At 38.1% G+C, this 16,902-nt stretch overlaps 1 protein-coding gene across 11 annotated transcripts in view; it reads right to left on the bottom strand.

Annotated features, from left to right (window-relative positions):
- Nucleotides 1–16,902, bottom strand: part of Lrrc7 (leucine rich repeat containing 7) — a 505,524-nt gene that overhangs the window by 80,185 nt on the left and 408,437 nt on the right. For all 11 annotated transcript variants that reach the window (XM_029475023.2, XM_029475017.2, XM_029475018.2 and 8 more), the window contains 6 exons: nucleotides 16,224–16,339; nucleotides 12,325–12,394; nucleotides 10,574–10,673; nucleotides 8,023–8,147; nucleotides 5,879–6,127; nucleotides 1,308–1,508 (listed from right to left, as the gene is read on the bottom strand). In XM_029475023.2, the coding sequence (XP_029330883.1) occupies nucleotides 1,308–1,508; nucleotides 5,879–6,127; nucleotides 8,023–8,147; nucleotides 10,574–10,673; nucleotides 12,325–12,394; nucleotides 16,224–16,339 (861 nt within the window). The remainder of the gene's footprint in view (nucleotides 1–1,307; nucleotides 1,509–5,878; nucleotides 6,128–8,022; nucleotides 8,148–10,573; nucleotides 10,674–12,324; nucleotides 12,395–16,223; nucleotides 16,340–16,902) is intronic.

Genomic DNA, 16,902 nt, shown 5'->3' with positions numbered 1-16,902 from the left:
TTTCTGTCCTACTTGTACTATTGTAATATCTTAGATGGAAGACTGTGACTTTGCTTTGATATGTGTGGTTATCATGTGAAGAGACCACAGTGGTACTTGTAAGGCAAAGAAAAAAAACTAAACTGAATATTTACTTTATCCTCTAAAACTCCAGGTTTCATTTCCATAAAAGTGAAAGTGTACTTCTCTTTTGTGTGGATTTGCATTCTATAACTATGACTTTTTTGTTTTGTTCTTGCAATAGGGTCTCACTCTGTATCCAAGGCTGGCCTTGAAACTTCCAGCCATCCTCCTGTTTCAGCCTCCCAAGTAGCTATGGCTGTTTTTGCTCAAGGTCTTCTCCCTGTCTGGAATGTCCTCCACTGGTTCCTATGTTAAGGAAATTATGTCATCTTTCATACATGTTTCAGTCCTAATTTAGAACAGGAAACCCTGGCATCACTTCATGTGTGTTTCTAGCTTAGCTTTGAATCAATGGGGAGCCTGGGACACAGTTTCATTTATTTTAGCCTCTCACAGTGTTTAGCACAGTGCTACATATACTGTTGGTGTTCATATGCCACAAATTGATTATCTGAAATGCAGATTTGTAAAAGAGTTTTGTGTATTTAGATTTTAGAGAAGTAATATGGATCAGACATGCTTGCTCCAATTGTGTTTCTAGCAAAAGTAAAAGATGCAACTAATTAGTTGAAGAGTTGATGAGATAGCAGAGGTGGCATAATGTAGTTGATTTCTTTTCAGACAACACAAATCAATAAGACTGAAATTATCGCTTATTTCCAAACATAGGAAGCAAGCCTTTCATGGTCAGATCCCACAAGCCTGGGTTTTACTTGTTCCTGATCCTGGTTAATGTTTGTGGGTTTCTTTTTCCTCTTTTTCTCTTTGTCTGTCTGTCTGTTTGTCTGTCTGTCTCTTTCTTTCTTGCTGAAACTCAAACACAAAAACATTAAAAACAATTCATGCTAAACTTAGTAGGGATTTTACTGTGATTATTCAAATAAAAGTGTCCCATTAGTTTTCCCAGGAAATGATCAGATAAATTTTGGGTAGCCAACATTTTCATGGGTAGCTGATGAGCCACTGTACATATTAAAGATATAGTAGTGATTTGGGCTGGGGGCGGGGGGAGCCATCTTTGATTTACTAGATGTAACCATCCTATCTCAAAAGAGGAGTAACTTTTATTTAAGAAATAATGTGTAATTTGCTTATTAAAGCAATCTACTCAGTTAGAAGAAACATCATCACGCAGAAGTCTAAAAGTCAAACCACACTGGCAATTACCAATAACCTCCAAATACCTCCACTGTAATCTCCTTTGGGGCCACCGGCCACTTGTGTTCAAACTTTTCTTTCACAGTTTGCTCCGTGTTAGCTGTTGGATTTGAGTTCTCAACACGCACTCCATGGCTTGGCTTACCCACCAGATTTTGAACAGATTTTACCATATTCTTTAAATCCTCCGGGTAAGGAGTTGGATATCGTTTTAGGTTTATTTCAACCTAGAAGTTTATAAAGAGAAATTTAACATAAAAATGACTTCAGCAAGCATGTTCACCAAGCTACTCCATGGTACAAGCATCACGAAAAACAAATGCAATACAGTGAGTGTTGAGCTTCCCAGGGAATTCCTGTTGACATGAGGAGTTGGGCTTGAAGCATATTGAACTCTGTGGGGCTGGCCCCAACTCCTTCACACTCTTATTCATCAACAACTTTTTTGGTTTTTAGGTGAGTGAAATAGCAGTACATAAAACTTTTAAGTGACTGCTAATGTTAAAAAGTAGAATCAATATATTATCAGCTGCATTACATCTTAGAACTTTCCCACCTTTGGTATTTAATAATTTTAAAATTTAATAACTTTCAAAGTTGGAATGTCTTTGGAGTTCAGTGCAGGTATTGGGAGGAGACCTTAGAAGATTTACAAGTGGAGTTAGGCATTGAAAAAGCCAAACATGAGTTAGCTTTATACAAATTTATAACTAGCACACAGTGTTAAAAGGTAAGGTAGCTTTTTAAAAATACTTCCCAAAAATCTTTGGGGTGACTTTCATACTTGTTTTATAAACTAATAAAACCATATGCTTCTTAAGTAGTAGTTTATATAAAGAGAAATAAAAAAGTCTCTCTTTCCTAATATGTTTTAGGTAAATGTAGATATTTTGGCTAATATTATCCAGATGTTTTTCCATCTTTAAATCCTTTTGCAGGTGTTAATCTAACTCTTAAGAACACATTTGAAGGCCTCTGCTTAGTACTGATTTTGTTTATGTAGAATATTCTACTAGGAGAGGACTCATTACAATGTATTTATTTGAAAGAGAATCAATACAAGTTGTTCATGCTGACTGAAGGGACTCACATAAACAGATAGGTGTACCCAGTTTGACTCCGGCCAACACTATGTTACTTTCAATCTGAGCAGAATCAACTTTTTAATGGAATGACTTAAGTGGTTGTGGTATGTGTTTGTGGAGAGCATGTGTGTGAGGCTGGAGGGTGGCAACAGAGGAGGTGGGACAGAATGAAGGAGGAAGAGGGTGAGAACAGAGGAAAGCAGCCAGGAGGGACTCCCTACCTGGTCCATGGCATGAGGGAGAGGCTGGAGAATATGGAGGACTCAAACACTTTTGCTAATCTGCTATTTTAGCAAGCTCACCAACGGTGTTACTCTTAGGGTTCACTGTGGCTCATTATCCGAATTAGATACAGGGATTAGTTGTTATTATGTAGTTTCTTTTGATATTAGAAGCATAAAATTACTTTCCAATATATTTGGATTGCAGAGAAAGACCCTTTTTTGGTTAAATAGGGTAACTTACTTAATTTTTTATGTTCTAAAATAAATGAGAATAAATGAATAAATAGAATTAAGGCTGTAAGAACCAAAGAAAAAAAATTAGGTTTCATAGGAAATGTGAGTTGTTATAGTTTGCTACTGATATGTTCCAGGAGGTTGACTTGTAGTGTATTCTTCAGTAGACATAAAACAATGATGGCCATGCTTAGGCAGAACACACTAATGTGTATGTATTCAGTTGTATTGAGGATGCTTCTGATCATTTTAAAAGTGATTGATGCAGTATTTTGCTCACATCATCAGAATATGTTTGGTTGTTTGACTGCTGTGGAAGTATTTACATGCAGAAGCAGATCTCACACAAACCTTAAACTATTTGGCTGTAACTTTCAAGACTATGGGAGGACTGCTATTTAATTACTTATTTAAAGGGATCATTTTATATTTTTTCCTTACAGTGTCTCTTCCCCAAATTTGGGAATCTTTAGGAATCATTAAACCTGAATTTGTTTTATTTAGAAAACAAACACTTTGCCTCCATTCATTATTCTTACAGAACATTGGACTTGGAGTCATAAAGTACAAATTCAAGCTGTAGATGTACCTCTAAGTAGCCAATAGCCTCTAATCTGTTGTTTCTACTTGTGAACAATAGAAACCTAACACGTTTTCCACACACTTGCATTTATTTAGAACTAAAATAAATACAAAGGACTCAAACATATATTACAAATATGACATCTATGCAGAGATCTCAGTTTGTAATCCAGGTTGGCATAGAATCTCAATCCTCCTGCCTCAGCCTCCTGATTGCTGGGGTTATAGATAAACACCACCAAACCCAGCTTGATATTATCTTTTTTTTTTTTTTTTTTTGGTTTTTCGAGACAGGGTTTCTCTGTATAGCTCAGGCTGTCCTGGAACTCACTTTGTAGACCAGGCTGGCCTCGAACTCAGAAATCCACCTGCCTCTGCCTCCCGAGTGCTGGGATTAAAGGCGTGCACCACCATGCCCGGCTTGATATTATCTTTAATATAATATTCTATTTGTTTATTTAAAAAAACTCTGGATTCCTTTGATAATTTAGACTATGACCCACATGTCTAGCTACATGCTGAGTCTTTCCTTTAGTTGTATAAGAGGTAATTATTCTATTCATTGTGTTCTAGGCATTATGATGAATGTTTTATAGAGATTTTTAATTTAATATTGGTTAACTGTATGAAACGCAACAAGGTTAATAATTACTCTTATAGGTTTAAACACAAATTACCATATATTACTATATATCAAATTATAAATACTACACATTATGGGATATTATTAATTTGTAATTGTACATTTAAATTTTATACAGTAGCTGTTGTCACTTTACAAAAGGTATATTGGGAGTGAGAGTGCTTAACTTTTCTGAGGTAATGTTAAAGCTTAACATGGATTCTCAGATTTATATCACAACACTGCTGATTAGTTTAGAGATATTCTCTGCTATATAGCATGATACAAAACTGTGTGACCTTGTGGAAAAAAGTGTTATAAAACTAAGATGTAAACTTCATTGTTAAATAATAAGATAATTGTAATTTTAAAAATAAAGCTAGGTAATTCTAATTTCACTTCTTTTAACATGAAACTGCAGTTTAGAATTTAATTCTATTTTAAGCTTTGTGCAGACGTATTTATATCTTTTCTTCCTCTCAGATCCTGCCTTCAGTACTTCAGAAGTGCCACAACATGGTCATAAAGAATTACATTACTAATTCAGGGAATCCATATCTAAAAGCAGTTTCCTTATTTAATAACACCTGGGCTAGAAACATTTCCCATCCTAATATGATATAAAACAGTGAATTTCTGATACGCAGAGGTGGGCAAATCTCCAAAATTCATTCTGAGATAGTGTTAAATTTGTCACTCACTATAAAGTATTTGCTCATGTCACACATACATTGCATTAAAATGCAAGACTTTTACTAAAATATATATATGTATATATTTTAATTTTTGGAGGTAAAATGCTTCACAAGACTCTTAGCATCTAAATACAGTACATTAAATGCAAATAGCTGCTTCAAGGCATTGAAAGACCTTGAAAATTCAATAAAGAGAGAATTACTTATTATTATAAGTGGGCATTCAGAAATGGTGTATTGGATTCAGACAGAACTGTTTCTCATATATTATATTATATATGCATAATATAATATACATAATCATCGAATTTGAATTTGATAGTAAATTCCAGTAAGAGAAACAATAGAGTTTTGCAGTGATTATTAAATATCATCTTATTCTAGAAATTAATGGAAATTAATTTTACAAAGAAAAGAAAACAGGGCAGTTTTAGTCAGGAAGGTGCATTCTCAGCTTGTCTTATATTGTGGAAAGAATATAAGACATAGAATGAGAATCTAGTCCATTACATGTGGGTGGTAACATTTACAAAATGTTTGTGTTTTCCCTCCTATCAGTTACCCTCCTAGGCCCCCATCTCTGGGAAAGGAAACTCCTCCCTGCCATACCTCACGACCCTATCTTCTCTTACAGGAATTCATATAATTTGCATCTTCAAATTAAGGGAAACTGCAGCCCGTGAACAGAAGTCTCTGCTCAGAGTCCATTTCCAGCAAATCTTTGTTTCGACTTCTGGTGTTTTCCAGTCAGGTTTTATCTAGTCTCCTCAAGCTAACCCTGAGAAGCATGCATGTTCACGGGAGGACAATTCTAATCCTTTCCAAAGTCTGGTCAGCATCCTCACAGCTTGCAGTATCCCGCACATTAAAAGAAAGAGCCAAGAAGAACAAATAAAAGCGAAGCCCCAACTTTAAAGCCATGCCAGATAACCCACAAAAAGGCACCTTAAATTGATGTCCCCGCCCTCTGACTCAGGCCTCCCCACCTTTTGCCAATGTCCAGAATCTAAAGATAAATTGTATTCAGACACTGGCAATCTGAAGTGTGCTGTGCGATCAGCAGTTCTCACCCATAACCATGCAGCACATACCCCATAAAGCACTGATCCAGGGAGCCTCTACTGGGCTTCTCCTACCCCACACACCTAGGCCTACCTGTCTGCCACTTAGAGAGGGAAGAGTGGTGGACTGTGCTGCCACTGGCAATGGAGCACACATGCTCCTCTCCTGCTGGAGGCCACTTATACAACCCCATGCCAGCTGGGGGTCACTCTGGGGGACGGGCATATCTTGGATCTGCTGATCACACCTGGCCCATGGTGTGCAGCAATCGCCAGACAGCCTGGCAGGTTGGAGAGTAATCCCACGCTGGCCCCTGTCCCAGGGGGCTTGGCAGGAGAGAGCCTGTGGGAGAAGGAATCTCCATTTTCTGGGAGAAACAGGAGCACTGCAGCAACACGTTTGCTTGATTATTTTCTACTCTTGAATGTTTTTTTTTTTTCTTTCATTCTGGACAATGCATTTAAAACAATGATTTTACTTCCATGTAATAAAACAGCATAACATGAAGCCACGGGGGCCACCTTCTCCCACAATGAAGCATTCACACGCACTGTACACACTGCAAGCAGGGCTTTTGTCCCACTGAAAACTGATGGCATAGGCCCATGGTTCCTTTTTAAATTTCAGGTCGATTGAAATTAAAATGGTGCTAATTTTAATGTACATGTAATGAACCAGAAGAGCATGAGCTGTTAAGACTCTAGGGTGTTCCATTCATCATCTTCCCTCGATGATGTACCTAAAAGTGTTTCTCCTCTAATTTGTCTGATAGCCAGTGGCATCAGGAACAGCCAAATTAGTCAAAGCCAAGTAGTTTGAGATTTTGGAAAAACATTGTTTCACCAAAATGCAAATAAAAGTGAAAGTAAATAAATGCAGAGAAAAACAAACAAACAAACAAACAAAAAAACCCAAACCATTCTAAAACACATGGAATCCACTATGAGCATAGAGAAACCAGTCACAGAGCACACAAACAGGGACTCAGAATTATCATCTCCAATTATTATCTCCATTTCTATATCCTTTGTTTTTATCAAGATATCTATGGAGCATATCAAAGGTATTTTCTTTTGGATCCTTGATTATGTAGTTTTAAGAGGAAGCATGTAGCTATTTTCAAAATTCAGTGAAACATAAAAATGTAATCAAGAGTCCAATACAGAATGCATCACCGAATGGATCTTGGTTTAACCAAAAATCATTGAAAGGGAAAACAATTGTTTTAAAGGTTCTTATCCAGTTTAGCATAATTATCCTCTAAGACATCACAAGTTTTAAAACTTGTCTCTCTGGTTGAAAGAGAGCAATAACTAATCATTCCTAAATGTCTTTTCATCATTCCTAAATGTCTTTTCAAACAAAAAATTTAAATGTAAGCCTGCCATTATGTATTTGTGACTCCATTTTGAGTTTCCCATGATGACTCAGTCATCACAAATAATGGTTTAAGAAAACAGAAAATGTTGTAAGGTGGGAACACGGAACACACCACACAATCTTGATTTATTAATAAGGTGCCTACATAGTTACTTAGGTCATTAGTCTCTATGAGTTAAAGCTGTTAGTATTTATGTCAGTTTTTAAAAAGTGCAAAAAATTAAGGAGAGATTCAAGATGACATAACATGAAAATTAAGTGTTAATGAAATCTCAGCCAATTCAAAGATTTGAAAATTGAAATAATGGAAAAAATAGATTAAAAGTTTAACCTTGTTTCTTCATTCAGAAGAGTCACAATAAAAGATTTCTTTTAAATATAGTTTTAAAGAAAAGAAGTTCTTCTCAAACACCCTAGCCATGAAGAAGGCTTTAGGGATGCAACATTAGTGGCCTGTCTGCGAATAATACAAACACAAACGTGTATTTTGGCTGGTGCTATCTTCATGAAGCATGGCCCAGTGAAGGAAAGGATTGTTGCAAAGTGTTACAGCTGAATGAGGACTTGAGGTGACCTTTCTCTCACTTTCAGCTTGAATCTCTCTCATGTTATTATACTGGAGGGTGTGTGGAGGGGGAAGTGCAAATCAGACTTGCTCAGTCAGAACCAGGACATTCATATCATTCTGAATCACACCAATGTTGCCCAAACATTGGCCCTCTACACTGGGCGTGTTCATGAAAACAGACATGACTGCAACCTTCCAGAGAGGGTCACTCAGTGTATCCTTCCTCTACCTGAGTAGTAACAGTGGACAGATAAGAACAATAACAGAGAAACAAAGGCCAAAAGTTCACCTTAACTTTCCCAGCACTTTCGTCATCTTCTTTTTTATCCTCAAATTCAAAGGCAACAGTCATGCGCTGTTGTCTCTGCTCCTCCCACAGGGTGGGGTTGAAGCTGTCGCTGTCTGACTGGAAATCTATGGAGTCCAAAGTATTAATGCTTTTCTTTTCTCTTATATACACAATGTATTTAATAAATTTAATATATTATGAAAAAAGAGACAGCAAGCACCACCAATGATTACAATAAATACATTTAAAAGGACATGGGAAAGAAGTATTGAGAAAGAAGAAGGGAATGGAAAGACAGGAAGGGAAAGTAGAAAATTCCTTTTTACATTTCTTATGTGGTCTTGTGCATTGTACTGTTAGTCATGAGGGGTTGGAAAGTTTCTAGCATAAGAGTGGGCTTCCCTAGGATAACAGTAACAGCAAGGAGATTGATTGGAGCATTCCAGTCTCTGGACTCCTAACAGCAGCAGAGGAGTCACGCTAACATCATCCTTGGTATGGAAAAGCTGGCTGAGTTTTCAGATTCTGATCTAGGGCTCTCAGGTCTCGGGTTCTACTCTCAGTTGTGGTGGCTGCAGAACCTGAGCCATATTAAAACCAAAACAAAGCAAGAAATTACACAGCAGTGAGTTTTCAGTAAAGTGCCCAGTAATCTGAGTTTCTTGCTGATTCTTTGTGGGAAGTGTCTGTGACTGGAGTAACCTCATTTCTAAGGTAGGGATCAATTCAGTCTTAACACTATAGTTTCATTTAACTTGAATGTGTCTCAAATAAGCAGGGAAGATTTATAAATCCCCAATTTACATCAAAATGTTGTCTAATGCTAAAATCTGCTTTGTAACACAATAGTGAAAATTGCAGGAAAAGCCAGGGACAAGTGCTTAGTTGAGGCTAAATCATGTTCCAAAGAATTTCCCTGTCATATCTTTCTTTGTTTCACAGGATTCTTAAAATTAATTTACTATTTTCTTTTTCAACAGACAGAAGTTGACTGACTGGGTTGAAGTTCAAATATTATTTTTAAATTATTATACCAGACTTTGTCCTTTAGTAGAGGAACACAAAGAAAATCCAAGGCAGCAAAGGCAAATGCCTTCCTATCTCAGGTCACCACTGCTGACCTCATAGCCCAGAAGTAACCAGGGGTTTAGGCAACACACTGCTTCTCAGGGATGACTTATGGATCTGGGTCACTTTTGATCTTTTCTTTGCATTATTTCCAAACCCAGGAATTTTGCAAAGAAGAGGAAAATAAATCCAGGTTAATAGAACAGTCCTTTCTTGGTTCTTTATGGTACAAAAACTTTGAGGCTTTTCTTTTATAAAATCAAAAGATTAATTTATGTAGATGTGAAAATTATATTTCAAAACAACCTTCCCTTTTACTATTTCTGCAAACCAGAAGTATCCTTACATATTCCCTAATGATTCATTCACATCTGGACGTCAGAGACTAAAGCCATCTATTATCATTATTTTGAAAATGAGAACACACAGGCAAATGGTTCAATGTACAGGTTAATTTCAGACAGGGTGGGTTTATCTGTGGCTGTATCAAAGTGGGCTCATTGTTCTAAGAACTACCATGACTTTGCATGATTACAGAGAACACATACCAGTCAGTCCTGTTTCAAACAGGAAAGGGCAAACCATTTAAAGATATGTATAAAAGTGTGACCACAGGCTGGAAGATTTATTTGTAACAGATGTGGATTTTTTTTTTTTAGAAAGTATCTTTAATTATAGCTGCTGTAGGGAATCTCAATATAAAGATGAAAATGCCATTATTGTAAATCCCATCCTAGGACTATCTCACATGTAGGGATCCAAGATCACTGCACTGATATTTAAAATACGCTGTGAAATATAAGATCACAGAGAAAAAGACCTTCCCCAGCCAGTCTTTCTTTCTCTTTGAAGCCTGTCTTTCTTTTTGCTGCTAGTAGCTGAGCACAACATTTGATGACCAGGTCCCATACCCTGCAGCTTAATCTTTAAAGGAGTTTCTGTAGAGTGCTGGTATTTCTTTCACATTTGGAGTCTATGTGTGTGCCTGTGTCTGTATGTTTATGTGCATTTGGGTACATGTGTGTGTGTACGTGCAAGTGGAAGCCAGAGATCAACAGTGTCTTCCTCATTTCTCTCTACCTTAATTTTTAAGGAGGCATTTCTCACTTGGAACCTAGGGATCACCAATTAGGCTGTGCTGGCTGATCAGCAAGTACAAGGCATCCGTCAGTCTCAGCTCCCCATCTTTGTGATTACAGGCTATGTGTCACTGTGCTTGAATTTCTTACACTGATGGTATGGCCTGAACTCAGGTAGGTTCTGATGTTTGCTTATCAAGCACTTTCCTGAGCTATCTCCTGAAGGAGCCATGTCTTTGGAATCTTACTTAAAATATTCCAGCATGGAGCCTCAGACTCCTAGATGACATACTATGGAGTTTTATTGTCTGTGAACCAGTATTCCTGGATAGAGATTAGAATTAGACATTCTTTTTTATCCACAACATCATAAACATTAAAGAATGTATCAGTTGACAGCCTACCTTCATCACCACGGGGCTGCTGGGGAAACATGTAGTTGGTCAGTACCCTTTGCTTGGTTTCTGGATGGGCTTCTGTTTGCAGAGGGATAAGGGCCTTGGACTGGAAGCAAATGAGCACCAGTTAGATGAAGAAATTAGTCAAGATTTTATACAAGGAAATGGCCAATAGTCTGATCTTTCAGAGATGAATGGGTAAATGGAGAAACCACAGATAATGCTGAGACTCCGGATTTTAAGGTTTTCATGTTTAGGCTTCTTTAGTATATTCTTACAAAGCTTACCAAAACCTGTTCAGCTATGCACTTCAGTTCTATCTTGAGGAGACCAGAGAGTGCTAGACTTACTGTTCAGCGGAGTGAATGTTTGGAGTGGTCCCGGCCATGCATTCCTTTTCAGGGGTTGTGTTCTAGGCAGATATATGGTATCTGCACTTGCTATTGAGCAAGGCATGCCCCGCATATGGATAAAAGCTGTGTAAGAATCTGATGTTTATGCTGAATTTTATCCTCCATCACTAATTTGATATCAGGAATACCATTTTAAAGGCTTTTAGAACTCAGGTATTATTTTCATAAGAATAACATAAAGACTGCTTCATAGGGAATACAGAAGGTGCTCTGGGGTATTATTACACCTCATGAAGCTGTCTAGAGACATTAACTCACAATTTTAGTTAAATGGAGCAGTAACTTTATGGTTATTCTCCAACAAGAATAATACTTTGATAAAGAAATTTTCACAATGTAAGGCTACTGCCCCAGCAGCAGAGTTCACAGACTCTGGAGATGACCATCTGGGAGGACAGACCAGTTCAGAGGAGGCCATAAGAGTTTGGATGACAATCTGACCTTTGGCCAGCAAATGGAGGCAAGGCCTGTGATTAGCTGAAGAAATACCAAAATTCTTGTGCTTACACTGTAAATTTTGTAGGAGTCATTTTTAATTTTTAATAAAAGTGCTCAAATAATTGAAATATATACTTGATGTCCAGGGAATATTGATATATCAAACCAAAGGTGTATTGTTTTTATTTGGCCATTCATGTTTTGGGGTGGGGATTTTTCAAAGATTTAGAAACACAAAGAATGATTAGTAGTAAACTCTGGTTAAATGACCCACAGCTGCTTTTGAGTCAAAGCACATGCCTCTGTTTTCTGTTATTTTTCAGTTAATAAAATTATTCATTAACATGCAACCCCTGATTCCGTTATAATCTATTTTCATGAGTATATAAAAATATTAAGATAATCACAAAATACTGAAGATAGCTATCAATATATCAGCAAAGGTCTTCAATAAAGTTTTAGAATCAAGTTGATTATAATTAAAAACAGTGAGGAAAAAGGAAGATAGTGGCTAGCAATTCCCTCTTGTGGGGATTATGGTAATGGTTTTTCATTTTTTTACCTTCGGAGCTATAATTAAAGCATACCCTCTAAGGACATGTGTACCACCAGGATCTGAAAAGCCATACAAACCATCCATTGTATATTGTATCTCTGAAAATGAAGTAAGTATTGAACAGAGGTATTTGGGGAGATTATGACATTGCTTCACCTACAGCAGTATGTGATGGAGCCTTTGCACAGATCTCTCCTCCAGGCATAAAGAATCTATACTTTATAATAGTTGTCAAGGGTATATACTGGGACTCAGTAATCCAGAGTTTCAATCACACACACATTTAAGGAACATGATAAATCAGGGCATAAAGGTTTTTTATTTTATTATTATTATTATTTTTATTTTACCTGATTGTCAGAAAGCCACAATGCTGCAAGCTCTTTGAGTTTGGTGAAAGAGAATGGCAAATTCTTCAACCTGCAGAGACGAGAGACATCTGATAGCACAGGCACAGACAGCAAAGCTCATTTCTAGGAACTTTAAATATACTACTGTGTTGGTTAATTTCTCTCTTTAATCCTTTCTCCTGAGTGCTCAAACAATCTTAAAAGAATGAATATCTTCCTTCCTTTTATATTAGCATGTGTGAGTTTGTGCATGTATATGTGTGTGCGCTCGCGCATGTGTATGTGTGCACATTGTGCCCCTACACGTGTGTGTGTGTGTGTGTGTGTGTGCACATGAGCATGTGGAAGCCAGAAGACAAGTTGTAGTTTTTGCTCTCCTGCCACCATGTAGGTTCTCAGGATCAAACACAGGTGATCAGGTTTGGCAGCAAGTGTCTTTACCTTCTGAACTAGCTCCCAGGCCCAAGGCCACAAAAAACCTTTCTAATCCTTCAGTTACTCCCATAAGTCTCTAGATAACATAAAAATCCTCTTAGCCCTCACAGTTAAGCTCTCCAGTATGCACCTCGGGGCTAGAGAGATGGCTCAGCAGTTAAGAGAACTTGTTGCTCCTCCTAGGACATGAGCTCAGTTCACAGTCCTCTCACCAGACAGCTCACAACTGCTTTTAATTCCAACTTCAGGAGTCCTTCATATACGTGGCACCACACACACACACACACACACACACACACACACACACCACACACCACACCAACACACCACATTTACACACACTACATACACACACACACAAACACACCACATACATAGATACACACACACACACACACACACACACACACACACACACACACAGAATATTAAAAACCCAATATGTACACCAAAGGTGGCTTCCACTGGCATACATAAACACACATATAAATACAAATAAAACTAAAATCTTGAAGCTCCTAAAGTCATTCTTATACCCCAGTGTTGATCGTCTTTTTCTCATAGCTGGAGTACACAATGATGTTCTACCAACTCAGGAGAATCTTCTTCATAGTCCCTACTGTCATGCCTCTCTACACTAAATCCCACAGTTCTTTAGTGCTTAAATGCCACTTTCTCATGAGCAAGGTTTTCTTGTGTCTCACGTAATCTACTTAACTTAGTCTCGTCTTAGGGTGCCTTGCACTTGCCTGCATAGAACATTTCACAATTTCACATGTGACTATTTTTGTGGTTATTTGTTTACTATCTAATATCCTCACAAAACTGTAGTTTCCAGAAGTTTAAGGGCCATGATATCTTATATCTAAATCACTTCAGAGTTCCCAAAGTGATGCTAATATCTGGAAAGTGTATGGCTATTGTCTTTCCTCCTTTGTATATTGCATAGTAGACACGGCAAAAGGGAATCTTTAAAAATAGTATTTTGGAGATAGGTGAAGTTTGGCCTCAATGGTAGCATTTGTTTAAATGTGGCTTCAACCTGTGGAAACCCAAAAAGAGAAACATCTACTTCAGTGTGCTCTTGATGTCTTCAAACTAGTGTGTGGTCAGTACCTTCTGGTCACCTGAGTGACCAACACTTCTGAGCTATAGAGCTAGCAGCACAAACACACTCACAGTAACATCCACAGCAGGCTCATCTCCAAACATACATTCTACACAAAATGTGCAATGAAATTTCTGTAAGTCTCCTGTATATTAGTATCCTATTCACCAACTGACAAATTTACTTTTAGAAAAGTACAAAATGTCACAATGATTAATAAGGAGTTAATTAGTGTCTAAAAGTAACCAGGCACTTTAAAATAATTTAGTAAATATGAAAAGAGGTTGGCCACCAGTGAAAACATTACCAGAGTGTGTAGTAGGCAGAGATCTTAGGGGGACTACCTAAATCTTATGAACTAATGAACATCTGTAAAATATAAATAAGAACACAAACAAAGGAGGTCTTAACTCATATCACGGTTCTTTCCTGGCAGAATTACAACTTTAATTTCAAACTCAATTACCCACACAAGTTGTTTAAATTCACTTAGGCCAGAATCTGTAAAATAAGATTTGTGAGGTGGGGTAATGTTTTTGATATTATACACAGTTAAATTAAAAGGTGCCACCAAGTTCTACATCAGTAAAACTCTTCTAATGTTCACATCATGTTCATAGTTGTCCCTAAGGAGTCATCACTGTGGGTCCTAATGTGTAGTACAGAGAGAAGAATATGACAGAGAGCAGGGATCTTGTTTCTTAATGCTCGCCCAGTGGTCTTTTATGAATGAACAGGGCATTGGCCAAGACCTTGCAGCTGACAACAAAACAGTCACTGTTTCTGGCTACAGTGGCAATTCTACAAGTCGATTACATTTTAAGCACAAATTTACAATAGATCACTACTTACTATAGCACTTCTCAGTTAAGGTTTTTCTAAGCACCTCATTTTCTGTGGCAACACTAACTTTGACTTCATATTTCACTATGCATTGACCATATTCACCCCCAGATTGATTCACTGATGGAATAATTAACTGAAAATATTAACATGGTTGTGTTGCAACTACAATACTACAGGATAAGTATAACTAACATCATTTTTTCCCCTGATAAGGTATTTTTAACTTCTGGCTTTGTGAGTCTCTGATGTCTTATATATATGTGTGTGTGTGTGTGTGTGTGTGTGTGTGTGTGTGTGTGTGTGTATTTCTTCAGCATCCACAAATGTGTCTGACCTATGGCAAGTGCTGAAGTCTACTAGATTTGCTAGGTTAGGATAATCAACATATCAATACTTCCATCAGGTATGCGGAGAAACAGGAGAGAGACCCAGAGGGCCAGGAATGAATGGAAATCTGCAGCTGCTGGGGGTCGGGGGTAAGGGAACTCTTTAGGAAGTCCCAGAGACCTGGCATAAGGGAGGCTTCCAGGAGTAAATGAGGGTGACCTTAGCCAAAAGCCTAACAGTGGGGACATGTAGCCATGCAGGACCAACAGTAGAGGGATAAGGACACCAACCCACCCACAACATTTTCCATCCCAAATTTATCCTGTCTAAAAGAAATACAGGGACAAAGATGGAGTGGAGATTGAAGGAATGACCAACCGATAACTAGTCCAACTTGAAGCTCATCCCAGGGGGCAAGAGCCAATCCCTGACACTACTAATGATACTCTTATGCTTACAGACAAGAGCCTAGCATAACTGTCTTCTAAGAGCTCTACCCAGCAGCTGATGGAAACATATGCAGATACTCACATCCAAATATTGAAGGGAGGTTGGGGGCATTTATGGAAGAGTTGGGGGAAGTATTGAAAGCTCTGAAGGGGAGGGGAACACCACAGAAGGACCAAGAGTCAACTAGCCTGAACCCCTGGGAGCTTGCAGAGACTGAGCCAATAACCAAAGAAGAACACACATGGGCTTGAACGAGACCCTGACACAGGTGTAGCAGATGTGTAGCTCAGTCTCTATGTGGTCCCCCCAACATCTGGCCTCAGTGACAGAGAATGCGTCTACCCTGGCAGAGAATTGAGGTGCCAGGGTGGGGGAATACTTGGGAAGACACCCTCTCAGAGGAGAAGGGAAGGGGGGATGGAAGGAGGGTCTCTGTGAGGATCTCTATGAATTGTAGTTTAATTTTTGTTTCTTCATAAGAAGAGGGTTCACCTTATTTTTTGTCCATTTTACTCAGAATGCGACTCATTACTTGCTGCAATGGGCTAACCTGTGGCTTTGGATCAGAGTTGACTAGATATTCTTATCTGTCGCTATGCAGACCGGGTTGGCCTACAACTCACAGAGACTCAGCTGTCTCTGCCTCCTGGGTGTTGGGATTAAAGGGCTGTACCACCACATCTGGCTTCAACATTTGGCTTCATAACTTACTTTTATCAAGCAATTTACATACCTATTATCACTTAGATTTAAGACACGCAGTCTCTGCATCTGCCCAATTTCTTCAGGAAGAAATTCTAGCTTATTGGAGCGTAGAGACATAACGGTGACATTCTTACAGCTTCCAATCTGCAGGTGGCAAAAGGAAGTGGTGTTTATAATGTACTGTCTCTTGTACAGAATTCTCGAACAAATAAAAGTATACTTAGTATAGAAAAAGTATAGAAAAGAATCACAAAGAACTGTTACTGCATATTAGTTTCTCTAGTGTTCAAAACAATTTAGCTCTCTCTCTCTTGTTCTCTCTCTCTCTCTCTCTCTCTCTCTCTCTCTCTTTCTTTCTTTTTTTGAGACAATGTTTCACACTGTAGTCCATGCTAACCCAAGATTCACAATATTTGTCAAGCTGGCTTGAACGCAAGGTGATCCTCCTGTATATGTCCCCTGAGCACTGGGATAGTAGGAGTGTACCATCACAGTTAGCCTAGAGATACCTTTATCATTTTAATGTCTCAACATACGTAATGTGGTGTACTTATTGCCTTATGTTTTTATAATATTGCTCTTTACAGTGGTGTTTGCCTTTAAATATGACAGTAACATGTATCTTTGTTTTGTTTTTGTTTTTGTTTTTGTTTTTGTTTTTGTTTTTGTTTTTGAGACAGGGTTTCTCTGTGTAGCCCTGGCTGCCC

This window comes from Mus caroli, unplaced genomic scaffold (assembly GCF_978045245.1).
Source record: "Mus caroli unplaced genomic scaffold, Mus_caroli_1 scaffold_3, whole genome shotgun sequence".
NCBI lineage: Eukaryota > Metazoa > Chordata > Mammalia > Rodentia > Muridae > Mus > Mus caroli.
The sequence above is the reverse complement of the archived record's forward strand: the minus strand, read 5'-3'. Positions and strand labels throughout refer to the sequence as shown.